The sequence below is a fragment of the Ascaphus truei genome, chromosome 1 (genome assembly GCF_040206685.1).
Source record: "Ascaphus truei isolate aAscTru1 chromosome 1, aAscTru1.hap1, whole genome shotgun sequence".
NCBI classification, from domain to species: Eukaryota; Metazoa; Chordata; class Amphibia; order Anura; family Ascaphidae; genus Ascaphus; species Ascaphus truei.
Genome location: NC_134483.1, coordinates 134264751 through 134290831, shown reverse-complemented (window position 1 = coordinate 134290831; position 26081 = coordinate 134264751). Strand labels below are relative to the sequence as shown.

Sequence of the window (26081 nt, the reverse complement as noted above, 5' to 3'; positions counted from 1 at the left end):
TCCACTACCCGTGCACTGCCTGATTCTCAAGTTCCTGATATTAAAGCCCCAAAGCCTATTCCTACTCCCCAGACTATAATATCTCCCACTGAGGATTCTACAGTATTTGGGAGCTCCACTGCTGATTGTTTCTCTGCCTCTGCGAACCCATGGTTATCCCTCTCGGAACCTTCTGTTGCCCCTGTTATTTCCTCTGTGTTGGAAATACTTAGTACATACCCCAAGATTTCAGTCTCTAAGCCTTGTTTACTGCTTGCCTTGTCACCTTCCATACCAATACCTGGAAAAGCTCCCACCCACCCTATACCCTTGCTGACCACTACCTGGGAGACCTCTTGAGGAGAAGTCCCTCTCAAATTCCTACATGCAGAGGTCAGCCAAGACTTTGTCTGTCCCGAAGGTCACCCTGGTATACTCGATCAACTATCAATGTCGTTTATCATAAACTCTGGTACCATTACTAAGGACTTGGCTCCCAGTGGGGGTTCTTCTGCTGTTTCTGCTCCAGCATAATCCTTCCTGGATGTCACAAGTGTTCTGCCACAAGCCCTAGGCTTGTCCCCGTTGTGTAATAACCTCTCTAGTTTTCTTCCCTAGTTCCTGAGGCCTGCTGCTAGTCTTCATGCAGGGGCCTGTGTTTCCTGAAGTATCCTGAGGCCAGCTACTACTCTCTACGTAGAGGCCTGTGTTGCCTGCTTTCCTGAGGCCTGCTGCTAGTTTCACGCAGAGGCCGTGTCCTGGTTCCTGTGCTGAAGCGGAGGACCTCCCGTGCTTACTTCAGCTCCCTGTTTCCTGAGGCCTGATGCCCTTCCCTTAGCAGAGGCCGGTCTACGAGTCCTGAGGTCTGTAGCTCTCTCTCTCCTTGCACAGGCTCGTCCTGGACTCTTGCGCTGAAGCTGCCAGGCGGTGTGCCCACTCCGGTCTGCCTATCCCTTCCTGAGACCGGTATTACGCTGAAGCGGGACGTAGTTGACTTCCTGTTACCGAAACTCCGCTCCGATAACGTTTATCCTGATGTCTCCAATCCTGACCCTGGCTTGTCCACTTGTCCACTGACGATTCTACCTTCTCCAGTCTCGACCCTGCTATGTACGACTACGAACTGCGCAATCCGGATCAGCCTGCGCGGTCTAAGGTCAGTGCTTATACAACCCCACCTCAGCCACGCGGTCCGACCCAGGTTTGTGGCGAGCACAACCGTGACACCTTGATACCTAGCACACCAGGTACGTGCACAGACGTCTACAGACTCATATAGACTTTAATTCGCTATTGAAAACTGATCTTTTTGTTGCTGCATTTGTTTGTTAGGAAAGCCTCCATTTTTGTTGTTAAAGCTTTGGGGGGAAATAAAGCCTACATTTATTTGAGAAAAGCAGTCTCCTGCTTTAAATCTCTGCACACATCTCCCACAGACTCCTTTTTCTATTGTTTTATGTCTGAAGCGCTTATTCCCATTGTATTCTAATATGTTACGTCTATTGTAAAGCGCTATGTATCTGGATGGCACTATATAAATAAATATATACTGTATATACATACATGGTATTCTTGCTATGGTCATAAGAGGGCATTAGATTGTTTGCTGTTTTTCAGAATATACTACTGTTTTCTTTTCTTGCTTGTTTGTACATATTACCACTAGGATGCAGTAAACTCTTGGATGGAATAATTAGAGTTAGATTTTTTTTTTAAATTTCCTTTAGTGTGTTAAAGCAAATTACTCCTAAACCTAATTTTAAAGTTGTAACCCTAACTCCAATTCGAACCCTAACTATAATGTAAAATCCCCACCATAATCCTGATTCAAGCTTTAAACCTAATTCTAACTCTTACCCTAATTGTGAATTTAACCCTAATTAGGGTGACTAGATTTTCAAAACTACAAACCGGACACATGAAAAAATTATTCAGAAAACATTAAAATTACATCACACTCTCTCTCCCCCCTCCCCCCGCCTCTCTTTTTATCCTGCCACGTGATCTCTCTCCCCCCCCCCTTTTCTCTCACACATACACGCCCCCCATTCTGGCTCTCCCCTGCCACCTCCATCCCTCCATTATCCCTCCCCTACTCCACCCTCTCTGTGTCCCACCCCTCTCTTTCCACCACTCTCCCTCCCCCCTCCATTCTTACTCTTCTCTCAGTTAAAAGTCCCTACCTGTGGAGCAGGGAGGGGAAGGGGGGTCCGTCCTGGTGACAGACACCGGAGCTTGTGACTGACTTCCAGATTGAACTGCTGGGGCCGACCCCTCCCCCTTCCCTCCTCTGCCGCCACCCTTCTACCCCACCTTCCTGCTCCGCTGTCACTGCTTTGATGCCAATCAAAGAGGAAACCTGGACAATTGAAAGATTTGGAGAAAACTGTCAGGACACTGGGATGCTTAATGAAAATCTGGGACTGTCCTGTCTTAACTGGGATATATCGTAGGGTTACCCTAACCCTAATCTCACCCTACCCCCAATCTCAACTGTAGCTCGACTCACTAGGTGGAAGCTAGCACACAGGCATGCGCCAGCAAGTGGAAAGAGGCACAGCCTATAGGAGCGCTTCCTGCTTCTCCTGCCTTCCCCTTATGCTGCCTTTTGCCGCTGAGGAGGAATACCACTAGAATCCAAGGAGATTGTGGGGTGCAGAAGGGGTGTAACCACTCCATGCACTAAGCTCTGGCTATTTAGCATAAAGCTATCCTAAATGAATGTTAATAGTAATGCTTATCCATGGGATTAGCATAACATTAACCCAGTTTTACTGCTTTTAAATATTTTAGCGATAAATTTGTACAGCTTTTATTGCTAATCATATGCAATAGTGGCATTTCCCTTAACATAGCATATCCACTGACATTACCCCCATCCAGACCCTGAAATATGAGCAAGCACCAAGTGACTTGTATATCTCCCCAAATATTTAAGTAATAATCCCCTCAGAACAGGGCATTACTGGGCCAATAATGCCCTGGCTGGAAGAGTTGTAGGCCCGAGGCAAAGCTGAGAGACTTTAACCTAGCCAGGGCATTATTGGCCAGTAATGCCCTGATCTGAGGGGATTATTACTATTATAGGATAAATGTAGGCTTATTATTAAAAAAAAAAAAAAATTTCATAAAAAAGATACAATTTTGTAGTCATATTGATTTTTATCAGCATGATTGTCTACATTCCTATGCTTTTACTGCAAGTTTATTAAAATGAAATTGTACATACACACAGCCCTCTCTATACACACACACACACACACACACACACTCTGCAACCCCCCTCTATATACACAAACACACGCTGCAGTCCCCCTTACACACTGTGCAGCCCTCCTCCTCTACACCCACAAAACACACAGCAGCCCTCCTTCACCCTCTACACTCACAAAACACAAACACACAGCAGCCCCCATCTTCACCCACAAAACACACTGCAGACACACACAGCAGCAACAGACTGCTGCCCCTCTACATCCATAAAACACACACCAGCAGCCCCACTCTACACCCACTGCAGCCCCCATGTAAACCACACACTGTAGACACACACACACACACACACACACACACACATACATACAATACTCTGTACCCCTCCTCACCCACAAAACACACACTGAAGACACACACACTGCAGCCCCCCTCTACACACACAAAACACACACTGCAGACACACACAAACCAACAGACTGCCAGCTCTACATCCACAAAACACACACTGCAGACACACACACAAAACACTTTGCACCCCTCTTCCACCCACAAAACACACACTGCAGCCCCCCCTCTGCACCTACAAAACACACACTGCAGCCGCCCCCTCTGCACCTCCAAAACACACACTGAAGACACACACCCTGCAGCTCCCCCTCTACACCAACAAAACACACACACAGCAGACACACACCAACAGGACTCTTCTGCCCCCTCTACACCCACAAAACACACACCAACAGAAGACACACACTAATAAAACACTCTGCTGGCCCACTTTACATCCACAAAACACACAACAGACACTTTCCCCTCACTCAAGGGAAAATACTCCAACGCACAGCCCTGAACAGAGTGGGTCCCACACCAAAAACTACTAAAAATATATCAAGTACTTTATTGTTCCATAGTTTAAAAAAACAGAGGTAGGTACCCTCCTACGCGTTTCGGGCAATCCGCCCTTTCCCCTCACTCTCTTGTGCAGAGCTCTCTGTGGGCAGGGAGGGGGAGGAGTCCGTGCCTTGGTGCTGCCTTCTGTCCAATCACCTCCTCTGTCTAAAAGCAAATTTCACACTTTGTGAATGAGAACTGAAGGCTGATTGGCTGAAAAACTTGGCAAGCTGCCAAAAATTCCGGGCCATTACTGTTTGGATAATGCCCGGATTTTTAACCAATCAGAGAGCAGGGACTTCAATAATGCCCGGAATTTACCAGCTTTAGCCTATAATCCTTTATACAACACGTGGAGAGAAACCTGTGACCAAAACTGCAGCCACCTGAGATAAGTGAGAAATATGCTAATTCTATATACTTTCCATATCCCAATTAGCATATTTTGTTCTCTGACCCCCAATATTTCAATGTCTGGATGGGAGTAAGATCAACATTAGGGAAGACATGCTCCAGCACCTGTGTGTGGGAGGAGCTGCTGCTGCAGTGAGTGCTCGGCCATAAGGGCAGAAGGTTGGGCCGACTTCGGGGGGGGGGGGAGACACAGCCCAGGGTGGGTAGGAAATGGCTGTGGAGTATTGGCTCCGCATCAAGCAGTAGCAGCCGTAGCAGATGTTCAACTTGGGCCGGACCCCTGGCTGCCACCACACCCAACTTCCAGCGCCGGTCAGTCTCCCCTTCCCCCCCACCTTGCGGGGTTCAGCAGCACGGTTACGACACTCAGTTTAGCGCATTCGGACTAAGGCTAAGGCCCCGCTCCCTCCGTCAGCGCTCCCGCACTGCAGACAGGCGGGGCGCTGACATACACAGACCGCGATATGCTGCTGATTGAAGTAATCACAAGCAACACACACACTCATACACACACGCAGGCACTCGTACACACACGCAGGCACTCTCTCACACACACACACACACACGCACGCACGCAGGCAGGCACTCATACACACACACACACACACACAGACAGAGGCAGGCACTCCACAATCCTCCCCGCTCCCCGAAGCCTCTCCTCCTCCCGAAGCCTCCCCTCCTCATTGGCTCACAGCCACACCACGTGACGCGTCGACGCTAGGGATTACAATTCTCTTGAATCCCCTAGCGGCTGAATCGTCACAGCGTGTAGTGAGCTGTGCAGCCAGGGGGGCCCAGGACCGGCTCGGGAGGATTCCCCTGCTGGTGGGGAAAGCCCGTGCAGCCGCCCGCGCCGCCGGGCGCAGCGGGTCCCAGCCCTAAGATGGAAAGGGGAGACTGCTCATGAAAGTTCGTAAAATAATTAATCTGTGCACTTCATCTATTTTATCACCAGAGGGCAGTATCAGAACAGTATCAGAATGTTACAGCAATAAATATAGGTATAATTCACAGGTGTCCGTCATGCTCTCTGTCTCCTGCAACCTTTTTTCTACTTAGTCATGTTATACATTACTAGAAAGTATTGTCCAAAAAAGTTGTCAGATAGTTACATTTGTAATATTTTGCACAATTCCATTTTAGTCTCTGTCTTAGGGAGTCATTCATTAAACTGCAATAGTGCCGATCAGGGAACTATCACAAGGAAACTCCCATTTGTGCATCAGCTGGCTTGTTTATTTGTAAACTACTTTAACACTTACAATTTAACCCTTGTTACTTAATAAAACAAATGCAAACATCACCCTGTCTTTCCCCATTATCTCTTAGCATACAATGCTTCCACTGCAGCCAGGAATTCTGGGAAATGGCATGCAAATGAGCACACACAGGCTCACCTTTTGCTTTAAATCCATTTTGACATGGACCCCTATACGTGTATGCCTACTGCATTACACCGCTTTTCAGTACAGCTTGGGTTAAGTGCATAGCCAGTAAATCTACTCACAGACAAATGTTTTGACATTTTGAGTCTGATCAGTGTGAAGCTGGTTATTATTATTATTATTATTATTATTATTATTATTATTATTATACTGGCTTTGCAATTTGAATCTGGGATAGCTTTCAACCACACCTTAAATAAGTTATGGTGGGTTAGATAAAGTGACATCAACCCTCCACCTCCATAGCATACAGCAAATGAAAATACTACCGTACTTGTGAGAACATTCACATGTTTAAGACAGGTCTGCACCTCTGCTTTTCCGCCTTATCTCTTAGCATAACATTTTCCCACTGCAGCCAGGGATTTTGTACTTTAAAAGCCCGTAGTTCATAGAATTTTTTATTATCGGTAACCAGGTCCCCTCTGGTCCCCGGTTCCGCAGCGCTTCACCCTTCCCTCCGGTAACTGCGGGGACAGTAGCGGGTTGCTGGGGAGGCGAGCACATCGCCAGTGACCCGCAGCGGGCGTAGTACAGGGCGCCACCATGTTTGGAGGGCTCGTGCATGCCCGAGACGAGCCCGGCGGCCATAAGGAGGATTGCGCAGGCGGGAGCAATGTATGAGTGCTCCGCAATGGGAACTACATGTCCCATGAACCTACGGGGTTGCGAGTCACATGTCCAAGGCAGCCAATAGGGCTAGGAGAATCTCGGCAGCAGGAGATTGTTACATTTGGCGCACTGCAAGCCATTTCAGTCAGAGCTGGGACAAGGAAGGGGTAGGTTATGTGTGCAGGTGTCTGTGGCACCTGCACTAGGCCAGATGCCCCCTATTAGGCCCCATCTAGGCCCGACTCCCTTCAGCTTGTGGTTGCTGCATGGACAGGCCCATAGATAGGGACACTTTCCTGCAGCTTCAGAGTGAGGGATACAGACAAGAGTGGCTGCATCCTGTCCATAGGTGGTCTGGGACCAGATCAACCTTCACATAGAGACTCTCATCAAAGGTGGCACAGTCCAGGCAGGATACCACCCAACGTAGAGGCGGAGGCTTTTCGGGTTACTGCAATAGATCCGTGGATCCCATCAGTTACAGCATCTGTGCGCCCGGGTGTGTCCACACCCGGCAGGTACCAAACAAAGTGCACCAACTCACCTTTATACATTAGTGGTCAGCGCTGTACCACACATTGGGTGGGGGGAATGACCTTGTGGACACTAGGTTGGTTGGGTGCCCAAGGGCCCCTAGGTACTTTGGGGGACAGTGACTCCATTGAGAGGGGGTGCAGTATTGGGAGGTACGGCCGTGCGAGGCCGGATGGGTAGACTGTAACTATATTAGCTGCATATAGTAAAACTGTTCTGCTTTTAACAAGTGTGTATTCTTTGTGTCCTGTAACGGGCGAATTCCACACGCTAGAATCTCGGACAGGTGGAGGCTTTTCCGAGCATCACTCAGGTATATCCCAGGTTCCCAGTAGCGGAGACTCAGCTCTCCTGTATGCCAAAGGTATAGCACCACACATATACCGTAGCCACACATCTCCCAGGGGGTGGGGGAAAGAGCGCTATATATCTAAAATGTGTCTCACTCGCAGTCACTTGCGTTTCATCATGAACTTATACGTACTGTAAGTATTTGTTTCTCTAGGTTGATATCAGCAGGGCTGTCACCTGGACTCTAAAGGAATAGTTTCAGCTAGTACTGTTTATTACTTTGGGATCGGATATTTAAAAACCTGAACAAATTGATTCTTAAATGTTCATTAAGAATGGAGCGCATTACTTACACTATTTTGAGTTTGAGTAAGGGTTCAATCTTTCACACATATGTAAATACAGCAGTGGCTACTGTACCAGGCTACCGCTGTCCTCTTCAATCCAGTGACAGTGTTTAATATATATATATATATATACACATCTACATCTACATATATATATATTAGCGCCAGATAAATATATTAATTAGAGATAAATCTAAATATTATTTGTGTATATATTAAATAAATAATCAAGGTGGGATGAATAGTGTAATTATATCTAAACGATTAATCTATATCTATATTTCTCAAACCTTTGTATGTATGTCTCCTTGTCTGTACTGTGTTCCCTGTCCCTAGGGGAAATCACATTGGACCTTTGGCCTGTCACTCCGCCTCAGGCCAATGAGATGGCTCCCTTGGCCCGCCCGTCCCTGCACACCTCTCATTGGCCTGAGGCGGAGTAAGGGGCCAAAGGGACACACACACACAGACACACACACACACACCCTCCTCCTCCCGCCTAGGTAAGTTACTAAACCGCCGCCTCCCCTGTGCCTCCAACCCCTGTGCCTCCCGCTGCCTCCAACCCCTGTGCCTCCCATCCCAGCGCCTCTGCCCCTCCTTCCCGCATTGCCTCCAAGCTCACACCCCGGCCGCTGCAGTCAGCGGGGGAGTGGCCGCACGGGACACACACACACAACCTCCTCCTCCCGCCCAGGCACGGGACACAGCGGGGGAGCGGCCGCACGGGACACAGCGGGGGAGCGTCCGCACAGGACACAGCGGGGGAGCGGCCGCACGGGACACAGCGGGGGTGCGGCCATAACACACAGGCTGCCGCGGGACACAACACACAGGCCGCCGCGGGACACAAAACACAGGCCGCCGCGGGACCCAACACACAGGCCGCCGCGGGACCCAACACACAGGCCGCCGCGGGACCCAACACACAGGCCGCCGTGGGACACAACACACAGGCCGCCGCGGGACACAACAGACAGGCCGCCGTGGGACACAACACACAGGCCGCCGCGGGACACAACACACAGGCCGCCACGGGACACAACACAGGCCGCCGCGGGACACAACACACAGGCCACCGCGGGACACAGCGGGGGAGCGGCCACACGGGACACAGCGGGGGTTCGGCCACAACACACAGGCTGCCGCAGGACACAACACACAGGCCGCCGCGGGACACAACACACAGGCCGCCACGGGACACAACACACAGGCCACCGCGGGACACAACACACAGGCCGCCGCGGGACACAACACACAGGCCGCCGTGGGACACAACACACAGGCCGCCACGGGACACAACACACAGGCCGCCGCGGGACACAACACACAGGCCGCCGCGGGACACAACACACAGGCCGCCGCGGGACACAACACACAGGCCGCCGCGGGACACAACACACAGGCCGCCACGGGACACAACACACAGGCCGCCGTGGGACACAACACACAGGCCGCCGCTGGACACAACACACAGGCCGCCGTGGGACACAACACACAGGCCGCCACGGGACACAACAGACAGGCCGCCGCGGGACACATCACACAGGCCGCCGCGGGACACAACACACAGGCCACCGCGGGACACAACACACAGGCAGCCGCGGGACACAACACACAGGCCGCCGCGGGACACAACACACAGGCTGCCGCGGGACACAACACACAGGCCGCCGCGGGACACAACACACAGGCCGCCGCGGGACACAACACACAGGCTGCCGCGGGACACAACACACAGGCCGCCGCGGGACACAACACACAGGCCGCCGCGGGACACAACACACAGGCCGCCGCGGGACACAACACACAAGCCGCCGTGGGACACAACACACAGGCCGCCGCGGGACACAACACACAGGCCGCCGCGGGACACAACACACAGGCCACCGCGGGACACAGCGGGGGAGCGGCCGCACGGGACACAGCGGGGGTTCGGCCACAACACACAGGCCGCCGCGGGACACAACACACAGGCCGCCGCGGGACACAACACACAGGCCGCCGCGGGACACAACACACAGGCCGCCGCGGGACACAACACACAGGCCGCCGCGGGACACAACACACAGGCCGCCACGGGATACAACACACAGGCCGCCGCGGGACACATCACACAGGCCGCCGCGGGACACAACACACAGGCCACCGCGGGACACAACACACAGGCCGCCGCGGGACACAACACACAGGCCGCCGCGGGACACAACACACAGGCCGCCGCGGGACACAACACACAGGCCGCCGCGGGACACAACACACAGGCCGCCGCGGGACACATCACACAGGCCGCCGCGGGACACAACACACAGGCCACCGCGGGACACAACACACAGGCCGCCGTGGGACACAACACACTGGCCGCCGCGGTACACAACACACAGGCCGCCGCGGGACACAACACACAGGCCGCCGCGGGACACAACACACAGGCCACCGCAGGACATAACACACAGGCCGCCGCGGGACACAACACACAGGCCGCCGTGGGACATAACACACAGGTCGCTCACACTCCCAACCCCCTCTCACACTCCAGTCGCCGTGGAACATCACAAAAAGCACACTCCCCCTTTCACCACTCCTGCCCCCACGCCATCAGCTTAATGCACAAATCACAACATGCTCAACATAGAACAGCTCTTTCCCCCCCCCCCCCCACCACCACCCCCCCTCTTCCCCCCCCACAATCCATCTCTTCCCCCCCTCCTCCCCCCACCACCCCCCTCTTCCCCCCACCACCCCCCTCTTCCCCCCCACGCGACCCCCCCTCTTCCCTCCCCACCACCCCCCTCTTCCCCCCCACCCCTCCTCCCCCCCACCACCCCCCTTCCTCCCCACCACCCCACCACCCCCTCTTCCCCCCTCCACCCCCCCCCCCCACTACCCCCCTCTTCCCCCCTCCACCACCCCCTTCTTCCCCCCTCCACCACCCCCTTCTTCCCCCCTGCCTTTACCTACTTACCTCAGTGCACCGCTCCTTCCTCTCGTTGTTCCGGTTACTCCTGCTGGTGGCACGTGGATTTCTATATACACACAGTTGGAGGCACTTACTCCGATGGATTATCTCCTCTTCAGCGTGGATACAAGCAGCGTGACAGCAGGTATTTCATTGGCAGAGTGGGCTGAGGGTGACGTAGCATTAGCCAGGCTGTTCTCATTGAAGACAGTCGGCGATTCTTATTGTCACCCCTTATCACCCCTCCCCCCAACCGGCGTTATTTTTGTCCGCTGAGAACTGTTCATTTGCTCATGTTAGTGCCTCATACGTGTGTTTTAATACTAAGGACATTCCTACGCTTTTTGGCCCTTGAGCACTGGAAGCAGATCACTTCTGCTTTGCTCTCCCCCACAGCAACAGAGTTTTTGCTTCAGTTATGCCCCAGTTTTGCAGCCAGGAGACTTAGGGGTAAATTCAATTTACTGGGAGAAGGAGCGGCTAAGTGAGTAATGCTCTATGGGGCAGGGACTGTGTCTGCAAAATGTCTCTGTAAAGCGCTATGTAAAACTAGCAGCGCTACCAAGAACAAACAATTATTATTACTCTAAAGGCACTTTTTAATGGATGAAAATCCCCATTGATGTCAACTGTACATCCGCTTCTGAGTATATTGAATTTAACCATGTGACCCCAATTCTGAACTCTGTAATTGCACAGACTACCCCATTGAAGTCAATGGAGTTTTCAGTGTGATAGCGCAGAATTGGCGCTGCTGCTTCTTACAGAAAATGGCTTTTGATACATAACTCCCACTCAACCCACGCAACCTAGGACCAGCCACTTTGGAATCTATTTACCAAGGTCTTCCGGCTGCGAAACTAGGGGAAAACCCAGTTCCAAAAATGTTTGTTTTAAAAAAGGCACCAATCCTAGTCACTTCCTCTGAGATAGAAATTGCCCTTTGTTCACTATAGTCCTAGAAGCTGCCCCTTTAATGACAGAAAATACTGTATGTGCTGTGTGTGAACATCTTGCCACAAGATAGCGCTCAAGCTGAAGAACGTTACATTCATGGTATATGACTGCAATTGTGGTTGTTTGAAAGTAAATTGGTTTTATAGCTGAGCGCATCCACCTCTCTTCTCGTTACCCTCCAATAGCCAGTCCTCAGGGAGAACTCGCAGCAGCAGCAGCAGCATTACATCTGGTTGTGCATCTCAGGCACACCATCAATACTAAAGATCTCCCCAGAGACCTTCAAGTAAATATCTAGAACTGGAAAGTAATAATCTCCTCAATGACAGCCTCCCAATCATTTCTCTTTGTGTTCCATCTCATTGGGAATTTACTGGTAGGTGGCAACAGTTTATTGAAATAAATATGGTAGTGTGTGTGTGTGTGTGTGTGTGTGTGTATATATATATATATATATATATATATATATATATATATATATATATAATATATATATATATAATATATATATATATATATATATATATGTGTGTGTGTGTGTGAATTTTTTTCCGCAAGGTATGGAACATGTGCCCAAAATGTGCTAAGCATTTTGTAAGCAGGTTTCAAGCTAGGTGTCTAAAATGTAATCACACATTAGTTATGTGTTTGCTTTTTTGTCACAAAAGAGAATATTAAAGACATTTCATGGTTTTTTTGTTTTGTTTTTTTAATCTAACACGTTTCTTTGAATTATTTTGTAGGGAGTAGGACTTTTGTAAATGTTTTATGTAATATATATATATATATATATATATATATATATATATATATAAATTTTGTTTTTAATCATATAACAAATGTCAAATAGTTTGTTTTGAATGTTCACCAGTCTGATTGTAGATAATATATAATATGCGTTTTTTCTAAGTTCTTTTATATACAGTATCTGCAAACTCAATCTACTGTCATCTAAAAATCCTGTTGTTGTTTTTTTCGTGCCATAGATCTTTCATTTTGCAGTAACTAGTGGATGGCATGATTTGGATAACACTGAATATGACTGCTGGCCCTTGGAGAAACCGGATGAACTTAATATGATAGATTGTGGAGGTGAGGCTGCAAGAATCCTGGCACAGTTCTGTGAGATACAGTAGTACTCCCAGCCAGTGCTGACACTGCAAAGGAGCATCAAGTTGAGGTGGTTTGATTGCAAACAGATTCCTTATGCCTTAAGAAAGAAGTTAACGTTTAGGTTCGTTAACAAAAAAAAGGTGTTCTGTGCAAACTTGTGCTCCATTCGATTTGCAAATTCATGCTTTACACGTTCTTCTAAACATGAAATTTAAATACCCCTTGTGTTCACTTTAACATCTCAGACAGGTCGGCATAAGACATATTCGCAACACGTTGGGACATTTGTGCATGCGGCTGCGAAGACTGGAAAATGTCATGAAAAAGTCATTGGGAAACCACCTAAATCCATGCGATTTTATTGGCGAGTTTCAATGGCAAACAAAAATACTGACGTTTGACATTTACTATAATTAATTTTTTACAGTTTTTGCTATTTACACAGGTCACAAAAGGAAATTGCCGCTTTTGCATATTTATGTATATATATATATACGTTAGTACTACTTACACATTAATCAACTTTTCACCAGTGAATGCTAGACAGGTATACTGTATCTTACAGTTTTGCATCTAGCAATTTTTTTCAATTAAAAAAGAAATCGCCAGTAAAATTAGTGAGCATTATTTTTGACTGTTCCATCACTTCCAATTGTTGGGGGGGGGGGGGCGAAGTGGTAGGGTCGCTGATTTTACTTGGAGACACAGATTGTAATTGTAATGTTTCTCTGAAGATCACAGCATGACTGGCAGGATAACAATGACCCCAGAAAATCAGTAACAAGGACATCACGCATAATAGCAATATATTTGTTAAAGATTGGCACTGCTGACGGCATATTACGTTCACACCGCAGCAGGGAGAAAGGACTGTGGCAATCCCACCTAGGGTTAAAAAAAATATCTTTTTTTTTTAAACAGCTAATCAATGTAAATAGCTTCTTTACTAAGATTCAATAAGCTTTAATGTAACTGTCTAACTTAATTATATATTTTGAAAAATGTGTTTTATTTTTGTCTGGGCTATTGATTTCAAGTATGTAAGCTCCCTACGTTTATCTGTTTGGCTAGTGGTGTCTTCATTGTAGATTTGCAAACAAAGAACAGCTGTAACAGCAATTTGCCTGTGTATTTATGTATAAATCGCTTTACCAGGAAGTAATACATTGAGAGTTACCGCTCGTTTTCAAGTTTGTCCTGGGCATGAGTTAGGATGACAAATACATGGTTACAAATAGTCAGTCATATCACTAAAAAAAATTGGTTAAGATAAATATCCAAAGCTCTGAGTTTTACCAAGGAAATGTGAAATGTTTAAAAAGTATTTCAAAATACTATATGTAGTGTTTGCGCGATACTTGGATGATTGTTTATTGACGAACAAGTGTGAGTTTGCTCCAATATACCGAATAAACATCCCGCTATCCTTACAGTAGATACCTTTTATCACGCGAAGGATGATGCCTTTATTTATTTATTTATTTATAAAATATTTTACCAGGAAGTAATACATTGAGAGTTACCTCTCGTTTTCAAGTATGTCCTGGGCACAGAGTTAAGACAAATAATACATGGTTACAAGTACAGTTACATAAATGAACAAGGTATACATTATATACAAGACATTGCGTGCACAGTTAAAGAAAATGTATATTATGAGCGTATGAAACAGTTACAGACCAGGTTAAAATGTGAGACAGCCTTAGATTTGAAAGAACTTAAACTGGTGGTGGATGTGAGAGTTTCTGGTAGGTTGTTCCAGTTTTGGGGTGCACGGAAGGAGAAGAGGAACGTCCGGATACTTTGTTGAGCCTTGGGACCATGAATAGTCTTTTCAAGTCTGATCTCAGGTGATAAGTGCTGCAAGTGGTAGGGGTAAGGAGCTTGTTCAGGTAGCTGGGTAGCTTGCCCATGAAGAATTTAAAGGCAAGACAGGAAAGGTGAACTTTGCGCCTAGACTCTAGTGTTGACCAATCTAGTTCTTTGAGCATTTCGCAGTGATGTGTGTTGTAGTTGCATTGGAGAACAAAACGACAAATTGAATTGTAGAGGGTGTCAAGTTTGCTAAGGTGGGTTTGAGGAGCCGAGCCATATACTATGTCTCCATAGTTAATAATTGGCATTAGCATCTGCTGTGCGATACGCTTTCTGACCAGGAGACTTAGGGAGGATTTGTTCCTGTAAAGTTCCCCTAGTTTGGCATAGGTCATGGTTGTCAGGGTATCAATGTGCATCCCGAATGTTAAGTGGGAGTCAAACCATAAGCCCAGGTATTTAAAACTAGTGACAGGTGTTAGGGTGGTGTTAGCGTTGGTTCTAATCAGGAGCTCAGTCACTGGAAGCTTTACAAATTTAGTCTTGGTCCCAAATACCATTGTTACAGTCTTGTCAGTGTTTAAAAACAGTTTGTTTTGGGAAATCCAGTTTTCGAGTCTCAAAAAGTCAGACTGAAGTATGTGTTGAAGGTCAGAGAGGCTATGACTGTGTGCAAATAGGATTGTGTCATCTGCATACATGTGTATTGAGGCTTCCTTACAAGCTGTGGGAAGATCATTAATGAACACTGAGAAGAGTAGGGGCCCCAGAACAGAGCCTTGCGGGACACCACAGGTGATATCCAGGGGGTTGGAGTTAGAGCCTGAAATGGACACATGTTGGGATCTTCCTGATAGGTAGGACTGAAACCAGTTTAAAGCATGTTTCCCTATTCCAGAGCTCTGGAGTTTGTTAAGCAGGATAGCATGATTGACTGTGTCAAAAGCCTTTGCAAAATCTAGGAATACTGCACCAGTGAGTTGTCCCCGTTCCATTCCACACTGGATTTCATTGCAAACTTTTAGCAGGGTAGTTACGGTGGAGTGTTTGGGGCGAAATCCAGATTGGAATTGGCTAGGGAAATTTGTCTTGGTATAGAAATCGCTTAATTGGGAGTGGACACATTTTTCCATGACTTTGGATAGAATTGGGAGAAGTGAGATTGGCCTGTAGTTTGAGACAGTGTTTTTGTCCCCACTTTTGAAGATTGGGACAACTCTGGCAGTTTTCCAGGTCTTAGGGATATGGCCTGCAGACAGGATAGAGTTGACTATGGACGCAATTGGTTTGGCAATGGCTGGGGCACCAAGTCGTAGGAACCTAGATTGTAGTAAGTCGGGTCCACATTGGCTGCTTAGTTTTAGTTTGAGGAGCGCTTGTATAATCTCCTCTTCAGATACTGGGCCAAATTGAAAATGGTGGGCAGTGTTGGGAGGGGGTGGGACTGTAGGGATACTCCCAGGATGAGATTCATGTTTGGGGTTTGTGCTGCGTTTCGCTAATAAGTTTGCTAAGGTGGGTTTGAGGAGCCGAGCCATATACTATGTCTCCATAGTTAATAATTGGCATTAGCATCTGCTGTGCGATACGCTTTCTGACCAGGAGACTTAGGGAGGATTTGTTCCTGTAAAGTTCCCCTAGTTTGGCATAGGTCATGGTTGTCAGGGTATCAATGTGCATCCCGAATGTTAAGTGGGAGTCAAACCATAAGCCCAGGTATTTAAAACTAGTGATAGGTGTTAGGGTGGTGTTAGCGTTGGTTCTAATCAGGAGCTCAGTCACTGGAAGCTTTACAAATTTAGTCTTGGTCCCAAATACCATTGTTACAGTCTTGTCAGTGTTTAAAAACAGTTTGTTTTGGGAAATCCAGTTTTCGAGTCTCAAAAAGTCAGACTGAAGTATGTGTTGAAGGTCAGAGAGGCTATGACTGTGTGCAAATAGGATTGTGTCATCTGCATACATGTGTATTGAGGCTTCCTTACAAGCTGTGGGAAGATCATTAATGAACACTGAGAAGAGTAGGGGCCCCAGAACAGAGCCTTGCGGGACACCACAGGTGATATCCAGGGGGTTGGAGTTAGAGCCTGAAATGGACACATGTTGGGATCTTCCTGATAGGTAGGACTGAAACCAGTTTAAAGCATGTTTCCCTATTCCAGAGCTCTGGAGTTTGTTAAGCAGGATAGCATGATTGACTGTGTCAAAAGCCTTTGCAAAATCTAGGAATACTGCACCAGTGAGTTGTCCCCGTTCCATTCCACACTGGATTTCATTGCAAACTTTTAGCAGGGTAGTTACGGTGGAGTGTTTGGGGCGAAATCCAGATTGGAATTGGCTAGGGAAATTTGTCTTGGTATAGAAATCGCTTAATTGGGAGTGGACACATTTTTCCATGACTTTGGATAGAATTGGGAGAAGTGAGATTGGCCTGTAGTTTGAGACAGTGTTTTTGTCCCCACTTTTGAAGATTGGGACAACTCTGGCAGTTTTCCAGGTCTTAGGGATATGGCCTGCAGACAGGATAGAGTTGACTATGGACGCAATTGGTTTGGCAATGGCTGGGGCACCAAGTCGTAGGAACCTAGATTGTAGTAAGTCGGGTCCACATTGGCTGCTTAGTTTTAGTTTGAGGAGCGCTTGTATAATCTCCTCTTCAGATACTGGGCCAAATTGAAAATGGTGGGCAGTGTTGGGAGGGGGTGGGACTGTAGGGATACTCCCAGGATGAGATTCATGTTTGGGGTTTGTGCTGCGTTTCGCTAATAAGTTTGCTAAGGTGGGTTTGAGGAGCCGAGCCATATACTATGTCTCCATAGTTAATAATTGGCATTAGCATCTGCTGTGCGATACGCTTTCTGACCAGGAGACTTAGGGAGGATTTGTTCCTGTAAAGTTCCCCTAGTTTGGCATAGGTCTTGGTTGTCAGGGTATCAATGTGCATCCCGAATGTTAAGTGGGAGTCAAACCATAAGCCCAGGTATTTAAAACTAGTGACAGGTGTTAGGTTGGTGTTAGCGTTGGTTCTAATCAGGAGCTCAGTCACTGGAAGCTTTACAAATTTAGTCTTGGTCCCAAATACCATTGTTACAGTCTTGTCAGTGTTTAAAAACAGTTTGTTTTGGGAAATCCAGTTTTCGAGTCTCAAAAAGTCAGACTGAAGTATGTGTTGAAGGTCAGAGAGGCTATGACTGTGTGCAAATAGGATTGTGTCATCTGCATACATGTGTATTGAGGCTTCCTTACAAGCTGTGGGAAGATCATTAATGAACACTGAGAAGAGTAGGGGCCCCAGAACAGAGCCTTGCGGGACACCACAGGTGATATCCAGGGGGTTGGAGTTAGAGCCTGAAATGGACATATTTTGGGATCTTCCTGATAGGTAGGACTGAAACCAGTTTAAAGCATGTTTCCCTATTCCAGAGCTCTGGAGTTTGTTAAGCAGGATAGCATGATCGACTGTGTCAAAAGCCTTTGCAAAATCTAGGAATACTGCACCAGTGAGTTGTCCCCGTTCCATTCCACACTGGATTTCATTGCAAACTTTTAGCAGGGTAGTTACGGTGGAGTGTTTGGGGCGAAATCCAGATTGGAATTGGCTAGGGAAATTTGTCTTGGTATAGAAATCGCTTAATTGGGAGTGGACACATTTTTCCATGACTTTGGATAGAATTGGGAGAAGTGAGATTGGCCTGTAGTTTGAGACAGTGTTTTTGTCCCCACTTTTGAAGATTGGGACAACTCTGGCAGTTTTCCAGGTCTTAGGGATATGGCCTGCAGACAGGATAGAGTTGACTATGGACGCAATTGGTTTGGCAATGGCTGGGGCACCAAGTCGTAGGAACCTAGATTGTAGTAAGTCGGGTCCACATTGGCTGCTTAGTTTTAGTTTGAGGAGCGCTTGTATAATCTCCTCTTCAGATACTGGGCCAAATTGAAAATTGTGGGCAGTGTTGGGAGGGGGTGGGACTGTAGGGATACTCCCAGGATGAGATTCATGTTTGGGGTTTGTGCTGCGTTTCGCTAATAAGTTAGTGGCACACCCCACAAAGTAATCATTGAATGCATTTGCGATGTCAGTGGGGTTTGTGATATTACTTGGTTGTTGATGGTTAGGAGGCCTGGAATATATGGTTGATAACCTTCCAGAAGTTAGCTGGGTTTGATGTATTCTGGTGGAGATTATCAGAGTAATATTGTGCTTTTGCATGCCATGTTTGCCTTGTGCACATGTTCCGCATGCATCTGTAGTGATTGAGATCCTTGGTAGTGCCAGTTACTTTGTAGCTTTTCCACAAGGCATCCCTGAACTGGTAGAGTGCTATAAGGTCAGGTGTAACCCATGGAAGGTGGGCCTCCAGTACCCTTATTTTGCGTAGTGGAGCATGGGTATCGCAGAGTTTTAAGAACTCGGATTGGAAATAGTCGAGCGCAGAATCAGGGTCGGGAATTAAATCGATTCTGTGCCATGGGCAGTTGGTAAGGTCATCCAGAAACTGTTGTGGGTTAAAGTTTTTAAATGTTCTAGTGAGGAGAACTTTAGGGCTTGAATGGGGCGGTTTAATTTTCCTTACACAGTACACTATTGCATGGTCACTGAAAATATCAGGAAGGATGCCAGAGGATTGGATTCTGCTGGGGTTTGAGGAGAGAATCCAGTCTAGCAAGGAATGGTTATGCAATTTCAGGTTTATCCGTGTGGGTTGGGAAATGAGTTGCGATAGGTTAAGTGACTTGAGTTGTATCTGGATTTTGTGGTTTTTAGGGTCAAGCCAATTGAAGTTGAAATCCCCAAGAACTAGCAGCTCACTCTTCTCATTCAGAGAGGAAATGGAGCCAAGAAATTGGGTGATATCAGTCAAGGATTGCAGAGGTGATTTAGGGGGGCGGTAGATGCCAGCAAGCAAGATGGGCTTAGAAAAGGGGAGGCAGATTTTGCCAACTAGAATTTCAAAAGAGGGTGGGCTTGGTGGGCAATTTAACAGTGTAAATTGTAATGTGTCTGCAAAATAAAATAACACCCCTCTTCCTCTCTTTGACCTATCTCTCCTAAAAATGGTGTATCCCTGAATGGCAATATTTGCATCAGGGGTTTTAGGGGATAGCCATGTTTCTGTAAGAACGATGGCTTTGGGTTTATGCATAAGGCACCATGCCCTTAGTGCGTCCAGTTTGGGCAGCAGGCTCCAGATGTTTATATGGGCGACAGATAGCCCTTTTTGGAATTTAAAGGTGGAATTCTCAGGGCCATGGGACAAAGCTGAAATGGGAGGACCTGTGTTAGGTTCAATATCACCTGCTAAAGAGAGTAATAGTATGAGTAGAAATTTGGTTAGTTGTTTGGACGTTGTAAATTTGGGGTGTTTGCCATTAGAGTGAGCAGTGGTTGGTGTGCTGCTTTTTAGAGTTCTCCACCAACATTCAGTAGATAGTGAAAGGCTTTTGAGTAGTCCAGGGTGTATGGTGATGTTGGGTGTGGGCCAGGATGGAGGAGTTTGTAGTGGATAGAGGGAGTAACATCTCCATGAGGCCAGGAGAAAGAAAAAAGTTAAAATACATAGCAGGTTCATGATGCCAGAGGTAGGCAGTGCTGCAAGGAGCTGTTGTGAGCAGAGTGAGTGTGAGCAGACTAAACAGCATGTGTGTGCCTGTTCCTTGTCAAATGTTTAGCTGTATTGCAATGCTAGAGTCAGTTCAGGGTTTCGGTGTATTGTGCAGTCAGTTTTGGGAGAGACTGCAGTAAATAAGTTGTAAAGGGGTGGGGGGTTGAAATAGGCAGGTTAGCAAGCTTGGAATCATAGTGTGATCTGAATAGCTTACCGTTTGTTGTCTTGAGTAAAAGACTAGGAATCAAGGATTTCATGCAGGTTAGACTGGGGCATCGGTGCAATAGAACAGCAAATGGCTGCTTTTTGTTTTTGTTGTATATTGTTTTCGTGTCTTGGTTTGGCCAAAACTCGTGAATAAGTTTAGTTTCAGGAATACAAGGAAATTATGAATTTGATGGAGGGTGGGGGGGAATTAACATCATGTAATCTGGAGTCGTTTGTCATTTACACTTAGCAAAAACAGTGATAATTAATAAATAATAATGTTAAAAAAACAACCACCCAGCTGGGCCCTAGACTCTTGAATACATGGCTAGCTTCACGAGCCTGAATCTCAGATGGCAGTTTTTCAGTTTTTTTAATTTAGCTCTACAGTATGTGTAGCAGTGTTAGAGCTGTGCAAACTTTTCACATACGTTTGCAAACCTGGGGAAAGTTGCTGAGTTTTTTATTTATTTTTTTTACAAACTTTGAAACATTTTACTTTGTAAAAAAGTTTGCAAGGAAAGATCGCCACAGACCTTTCCATCTCAACTCAGATCCCATATTTCAGGGTTTTTTCTTCTCTGGTGTAATTAAAAAATGTTGCTTCAATTTAAAGAGGCAATCCAAGCAGCTTAAAATAAATAAAAAAAATGTATTTGAATATATATAATAATAATAATTTGTTCTTGTACAGCACTACTAGTTTTATGTAATGCTTTACAGAGACATTTTGCAGACACAGTTCCTGCAGCTTTCAATCTATGTTGGCGCATGAGGCACAGGCAGATAAAGTGATTTGCCCAAGGTCACAAGGAGCCAACACCTGAAATTGAACCAGGTTTGCGTGCCCCAAACCCAGTGCCAGTCAGTGTCGTTACTCACTGAGCCACTCCTTTTCCCTAGCCTTTTATTACCTTTATTGAAAATGTATTATCTAGGCTGCCATTGATTGGTTCATCCGTGATCGATCAGCAAAATCCTGCTTCCCAGGGTCCACTAAATGGTTGCCTTTCAGTTTCAATCAATCCTTCAGTCAGTCTAACTCAGTAGCTACAATGTATTCTTATACAACTATGGTAACATTATCTATTGTTGCAGTTTGCAGTTCAAACTGCTGGGAATATTGGCAACAAATTATCACAAACAGGAAAGTATTTAAAAGATCCTGCACTGCTGGGGCATGTGCTAAAACCTGCTATAGAAATCAAAGGATGCTCAATATATTACAACTCATAAAAATGGCATTAAGGGTTGAATTTTTAAATTAAAAAAGGTTGTAAATATTATCTAAGACTACAGAATGGATTTATTTAAAAAATTCCTCAGAATCTAAAATACTGTACCATTCCTCCCGACTTTCAGTGGCGCTAAATGTATTATCTAACGGCCTCAGGTATTCACTAGGGTTGCTAACCGCATTTCCTTCTCTTACTATGGCTAATACAGGCACCTTAAGGCTTTCCGCAATTCATAGTTACATTGTTACATAGTAGATGAGGTTGAAAAAAAGACATACGTCCATCAAGTTCAATCAATGCTAAATTTAGACAACAGATACTTTAGCCTATATCTACTGTATACTTACTTATTGATCCAGAGGAAGGCAAACAAAAAACCCCAGTGTCATATCATCCAATGATATCTCATAAGAGGAAAAATAAAATCCTTCCTGACTCCAAGAATTGGCAATCGGATTACTCCCTGGATCAACATTCTTCCCATGTTTACTTATTTGGTATAGCCCTGTATACATTTCCTTTCTAAAAAGATTTCCAACCTTTTTTGAACAAATCTATTGTATCTGCCATCACAGTCTCCATGGATAATGAATTCCACATTTTAACTGCCCTTACTGTAAAGAACCCTTTCCTTTGTTGCTGGTGAAATCTCCTTTCTTCCAACCTTAAGGGATGCCCCGAGCCCTTTGTACTGCCCTTGGGATGAATAGTTCTTTTGAAAGCTAGTTATCATATCCCCTCTTCGACGCCTCTTTTCTAATGTAAATAAATCTAATTTGGCTTGCCTCTCCTCATAAGTTAGATTGTCCACCCCCTTTATTAATTTGGTGGGTCTTCTCTGCACTCTCTCTAGTTCCAGAATGTTTTTTCTAAGGAGTGGTGCCCAAAATTGTACTCCATATTCAAGGTGTGCTTTCTAATTCTTTGTAAAGGGGCATAATTATGTTTACTTCTCTTCCATCCATTGCCCGTTTAATTCAAGATAAAATCTTGTTTGTCTTTGCAGCTACTGCATGACTTTGGGCACTATTGCTAAGCCTGCTGTCTACAAGCAATCCTAAATCCTTCTCCGTCAAGGATTCTCCCAATTTATCCTCATTTAATTTGTGAGTCACCTGTTTATACTTGCTTCCCAAGTGCATAACCTTACATGTATCTGTATTTAACCTCATCTGCCTTGTCCAGTCCTTCTGGAGAGAAATTACATCCTGCTCTGATTCTATTACCTTACACAATTTAGTATCATCAGCAAAGATGGAGACTTTGCTCTCGATGCCAACCTCAAGGTAATTAATAAACAAGTTAAAAAGCAGGGGTCCCAGTACCGATCCCTGATGTACTCCACTCACGACCTTAGCCCAACCTTAAAAAGTTCCATATTTGACAACCCTCTGTTGTCAGTCCTATCCTTCAACCAGTTTTCAATCCAGGTGCATATATTTTTACATTTTTTAAAAAATATTTTCATAAAATGTTTGTATTTTTAATTTGCTTTATTTTGGACACCAACCTCTTGTGTGAAACCGTATCAAAAGCCTTTGCAGTATCTAAGTAGACCACATCAACTGCATTACCCTGGTCTAAATTTCTACTTACCTGCTCAAAGAAACAAATAAGGTGAGTTTGGCATGATCTATCCTTCAGAAATCAATTCTGACTATTACTAATGATTTTGTTTTCCATTAGGTATTCCTGAATATTATCCCGTATTAAACCTTCAAGTAGTTTCCCCACTATTGAAGTCAGACTTACAGATCTGTAATTTCCCGTTTGTGATCTAGCTCCCAATCTTGTTGTACTGAGTCTGTGGAAATGGAGTCCTTGAATATTAAATATAATGGTTTTGCTATTACTAAGCTTAACTCCTTAAGAACTCTTGGATGTATGCAATCAGGGCCAGGTGCCATATTTACTGTAATTTTTTCAAGTCGCTTATGAACTTCTTCCTCAGTTAACCAATTGTTCATTAATATGGAGGTTGTGGCTTCCTCCTGCAGCACTACTATTGAAATTGATTCTTCCCTGGTAAACACAGAGGCAACAAATTTGTTTAATACCTCTGCTTTTTCCTTATCTCCAATAATCTGCCTACCCATCTATCACTGAAAGGGCCCTATATTTTCTTTTCTCATTTTTTTGTTATTAATGTACTTAAAGAACATTTTAGGGTTTACCTTACTTTCATTTTTCCATTATCCATTTTTTCATTATCCATTTTTACTAATTTGATTACCCTTTTGCAATTTTTGTTACATTCCTTATAATTCTGATACGATGTCTCCGTCCCTTCTGACTTAAAGAATCTAAACATTATTTTTGACTTATTTCTTTTAGACTTATTACCCAAGGGTATACACTGATAAGTGTGCTTTTCTAACAATGTTTTAAAGACTGACCATTTATCTTCTACATTTTCCCCTGCAAAAACATCATCCCAGTGTATTACTTGTAGATTAGACCTCAGTTTATTAAAATCTGCCTTTCTAAAGTTTAGAAGGATTCTTCTGGTTTTGATTTTGCACTCAACCTTTGTTTGTTGCCTGTTGGGCAGCTGAAGGTTTAGCTAGTGCTTGCTCAGACGGTTCAAACTTTGCAATCTTGTTTTCCAGTTGAGTGGTGTCCCCAGCTCTCACTGTACCCTTGTCTTCACGGGCTTTAGTCCCTGTGGGATACCGATGCTTGGGCAGGGCCAATACCTTTTCCTGTAGTGGAGACACCTGTACTTTATTGGTCCGCAGAGCAACACTCTGTTTTAATTCTTTAACCTTTTTCTCCAACTTCATCTTTCTCTGAGCTTGCTTCCATGTATCCTTCATTATATTGTGCAGCACTGTTAATTTCTTCATTAGGGCCGCAGCTGCTTGCCTCAGTTTCTGGACCTTCTTGTGCTTCCTCTTGTAACAAGTCACCTGGCCTCTAAGCTTGGCCTCTAGCGATGCTTTGGTGATGCTCAGGGTAGCCTTCAGTTTCTCATGCTGCTCTGCGGGGGGACACTGGGTAATCAGGCGTTTCTGCAGCACTTGTCTGTGCGGCAACTGCTTATCTCTTGGTGTGAGGCAGCCAGTGCTATGCGGAGAGTATGAACCTCATTCTTCGATATATCCACCTCTGTGCGGACACTGTTGACCTCCTTGTGTGAGGCATTCAGTTCTATGCAGAGAGTGTGAACCTCATTCTGAGAGACTTCCTCCTTTCTATGGCACTTGCGAACCTCTTGCTGAGAGGGACTAATCTCCTTCAGTGCCTCCAGAGATTTGCTCTGTTTTTCCACCATGGTGGCAGTAGTAGCGTTCATAGTATCTAGCGCAGTCTTTAAATCCTCTAATTCGGTCTTGTCCAAAGAGTAAATTGTGAGCACCGTCTTCTGTAGCTCAACATTATGTTCTCTCTTCAGTTTTAATTGTTCACAGACATGCCTGGCATTTTGCAGGGCATCTTCAGGGCTGGTCAAGGGATCGTCACTAATTGGTTCCAGCTTCGCTTCCCTGATATAGTTTAAGGGTTTCTCACTGTCAGCACCAGACAGACACTTCTTTGGGGTACACAACTTCTGCCTTGGGCCCTCTGGATATTCGGTCATCCGCGGGACGAATTCTCCATTTTCTCTGGGGTGCAGGGCATCTGGGCCCCCCATTTCATCCAGCGGGATCTGCGGACGTGTCTGATCCTTCAATGGTAATTGGAGAACCTCTTTTATTTTTCTGCCTTTTTTGCTTTGGACAACTCCATTCCATCAGGAGTATTGGGGTCTCCTTTTAGGTTTGAAACTTCAGCAGTTTCACAGCATCCACCATGCTTTTCTTGCACTTGCATTAGCTGGCAGGAATTTTCAGGGTCATAGAGACCTGTTTGTACAGAGCGTTTAGGCACCTCCACCATTCTTGGGGTGTTTTTTGGGTGTGACTCGGTTCAGGTTCCCCATAAGGAGATATCTTCAACCTCAGCCATATCCTCATAGGACCGGAAGGGCCACTCTTCTGTGGGGTAGGGTTCATTACAGGAATGCCGCATCTTGGCCTCCATTTTGGTGGTTCCAGGTGTATTTTTCTTCCTTACCTCAGGAGGCACTACAGTATTTCAGCTGTTTTCACTGTATTCGCTAAAACCCTATCTAGTAGTCCTACAGGTGGGCAGACTTTGCTTGTAGAGTTTGTAGCTCACAAAGGCGTCTCTGTAGACTTTTTCTTCTTCTTTACTTTGGTAGGTTCTGAAACATCAGCAGTACTGTGCACACATTCTTTCTCATCAGTGATACTGGATGTGCACTTGCTAAGTAAAACTTCTGTACCTTTCTTGTGACCACAGTGCATTGCTTGCTGCTGCAGTTCCTTGGCTCATTGAAAAAAAATGTTCATCTGGTTGTTGCCCTTTTTCTGGGACCACTTAGGGACCATCCTCATCATCCGAATAAGGGCTGAAGGGACACTGCTCCATGTGGCTGGGCTCTTTACACCAGGAAC

General features: G+C 45.8%; 1 protein-coding gene across 1 annotated transcript in view; it reads left to right on the top strand.

The window, feature by feature from the left end:
* The first annotated feature begins 10787 nt into the window (after window positions 1–10787).
* The window catches only part of LOC142487915 (uncharacterized), a 39839-nt gene continuing 24545 nt past the window's right edge, over window positions 10788–26081 (top strand). The window contains exons 1-3 of the mRNA XM_075588060.1: window positions 10788–10833; window positions 11792–11931; window positions 12632–12737. Coding sequence (XP_075444175.1) covers window positions 10788–10833; window positions 11792–11931; window positions 12632–12737 — 292 coding nt within the window. The remainder of the gene's footprint in view (window positions 10834–11791; window positions 11932–12631; window positions 12738–26081) is intronic.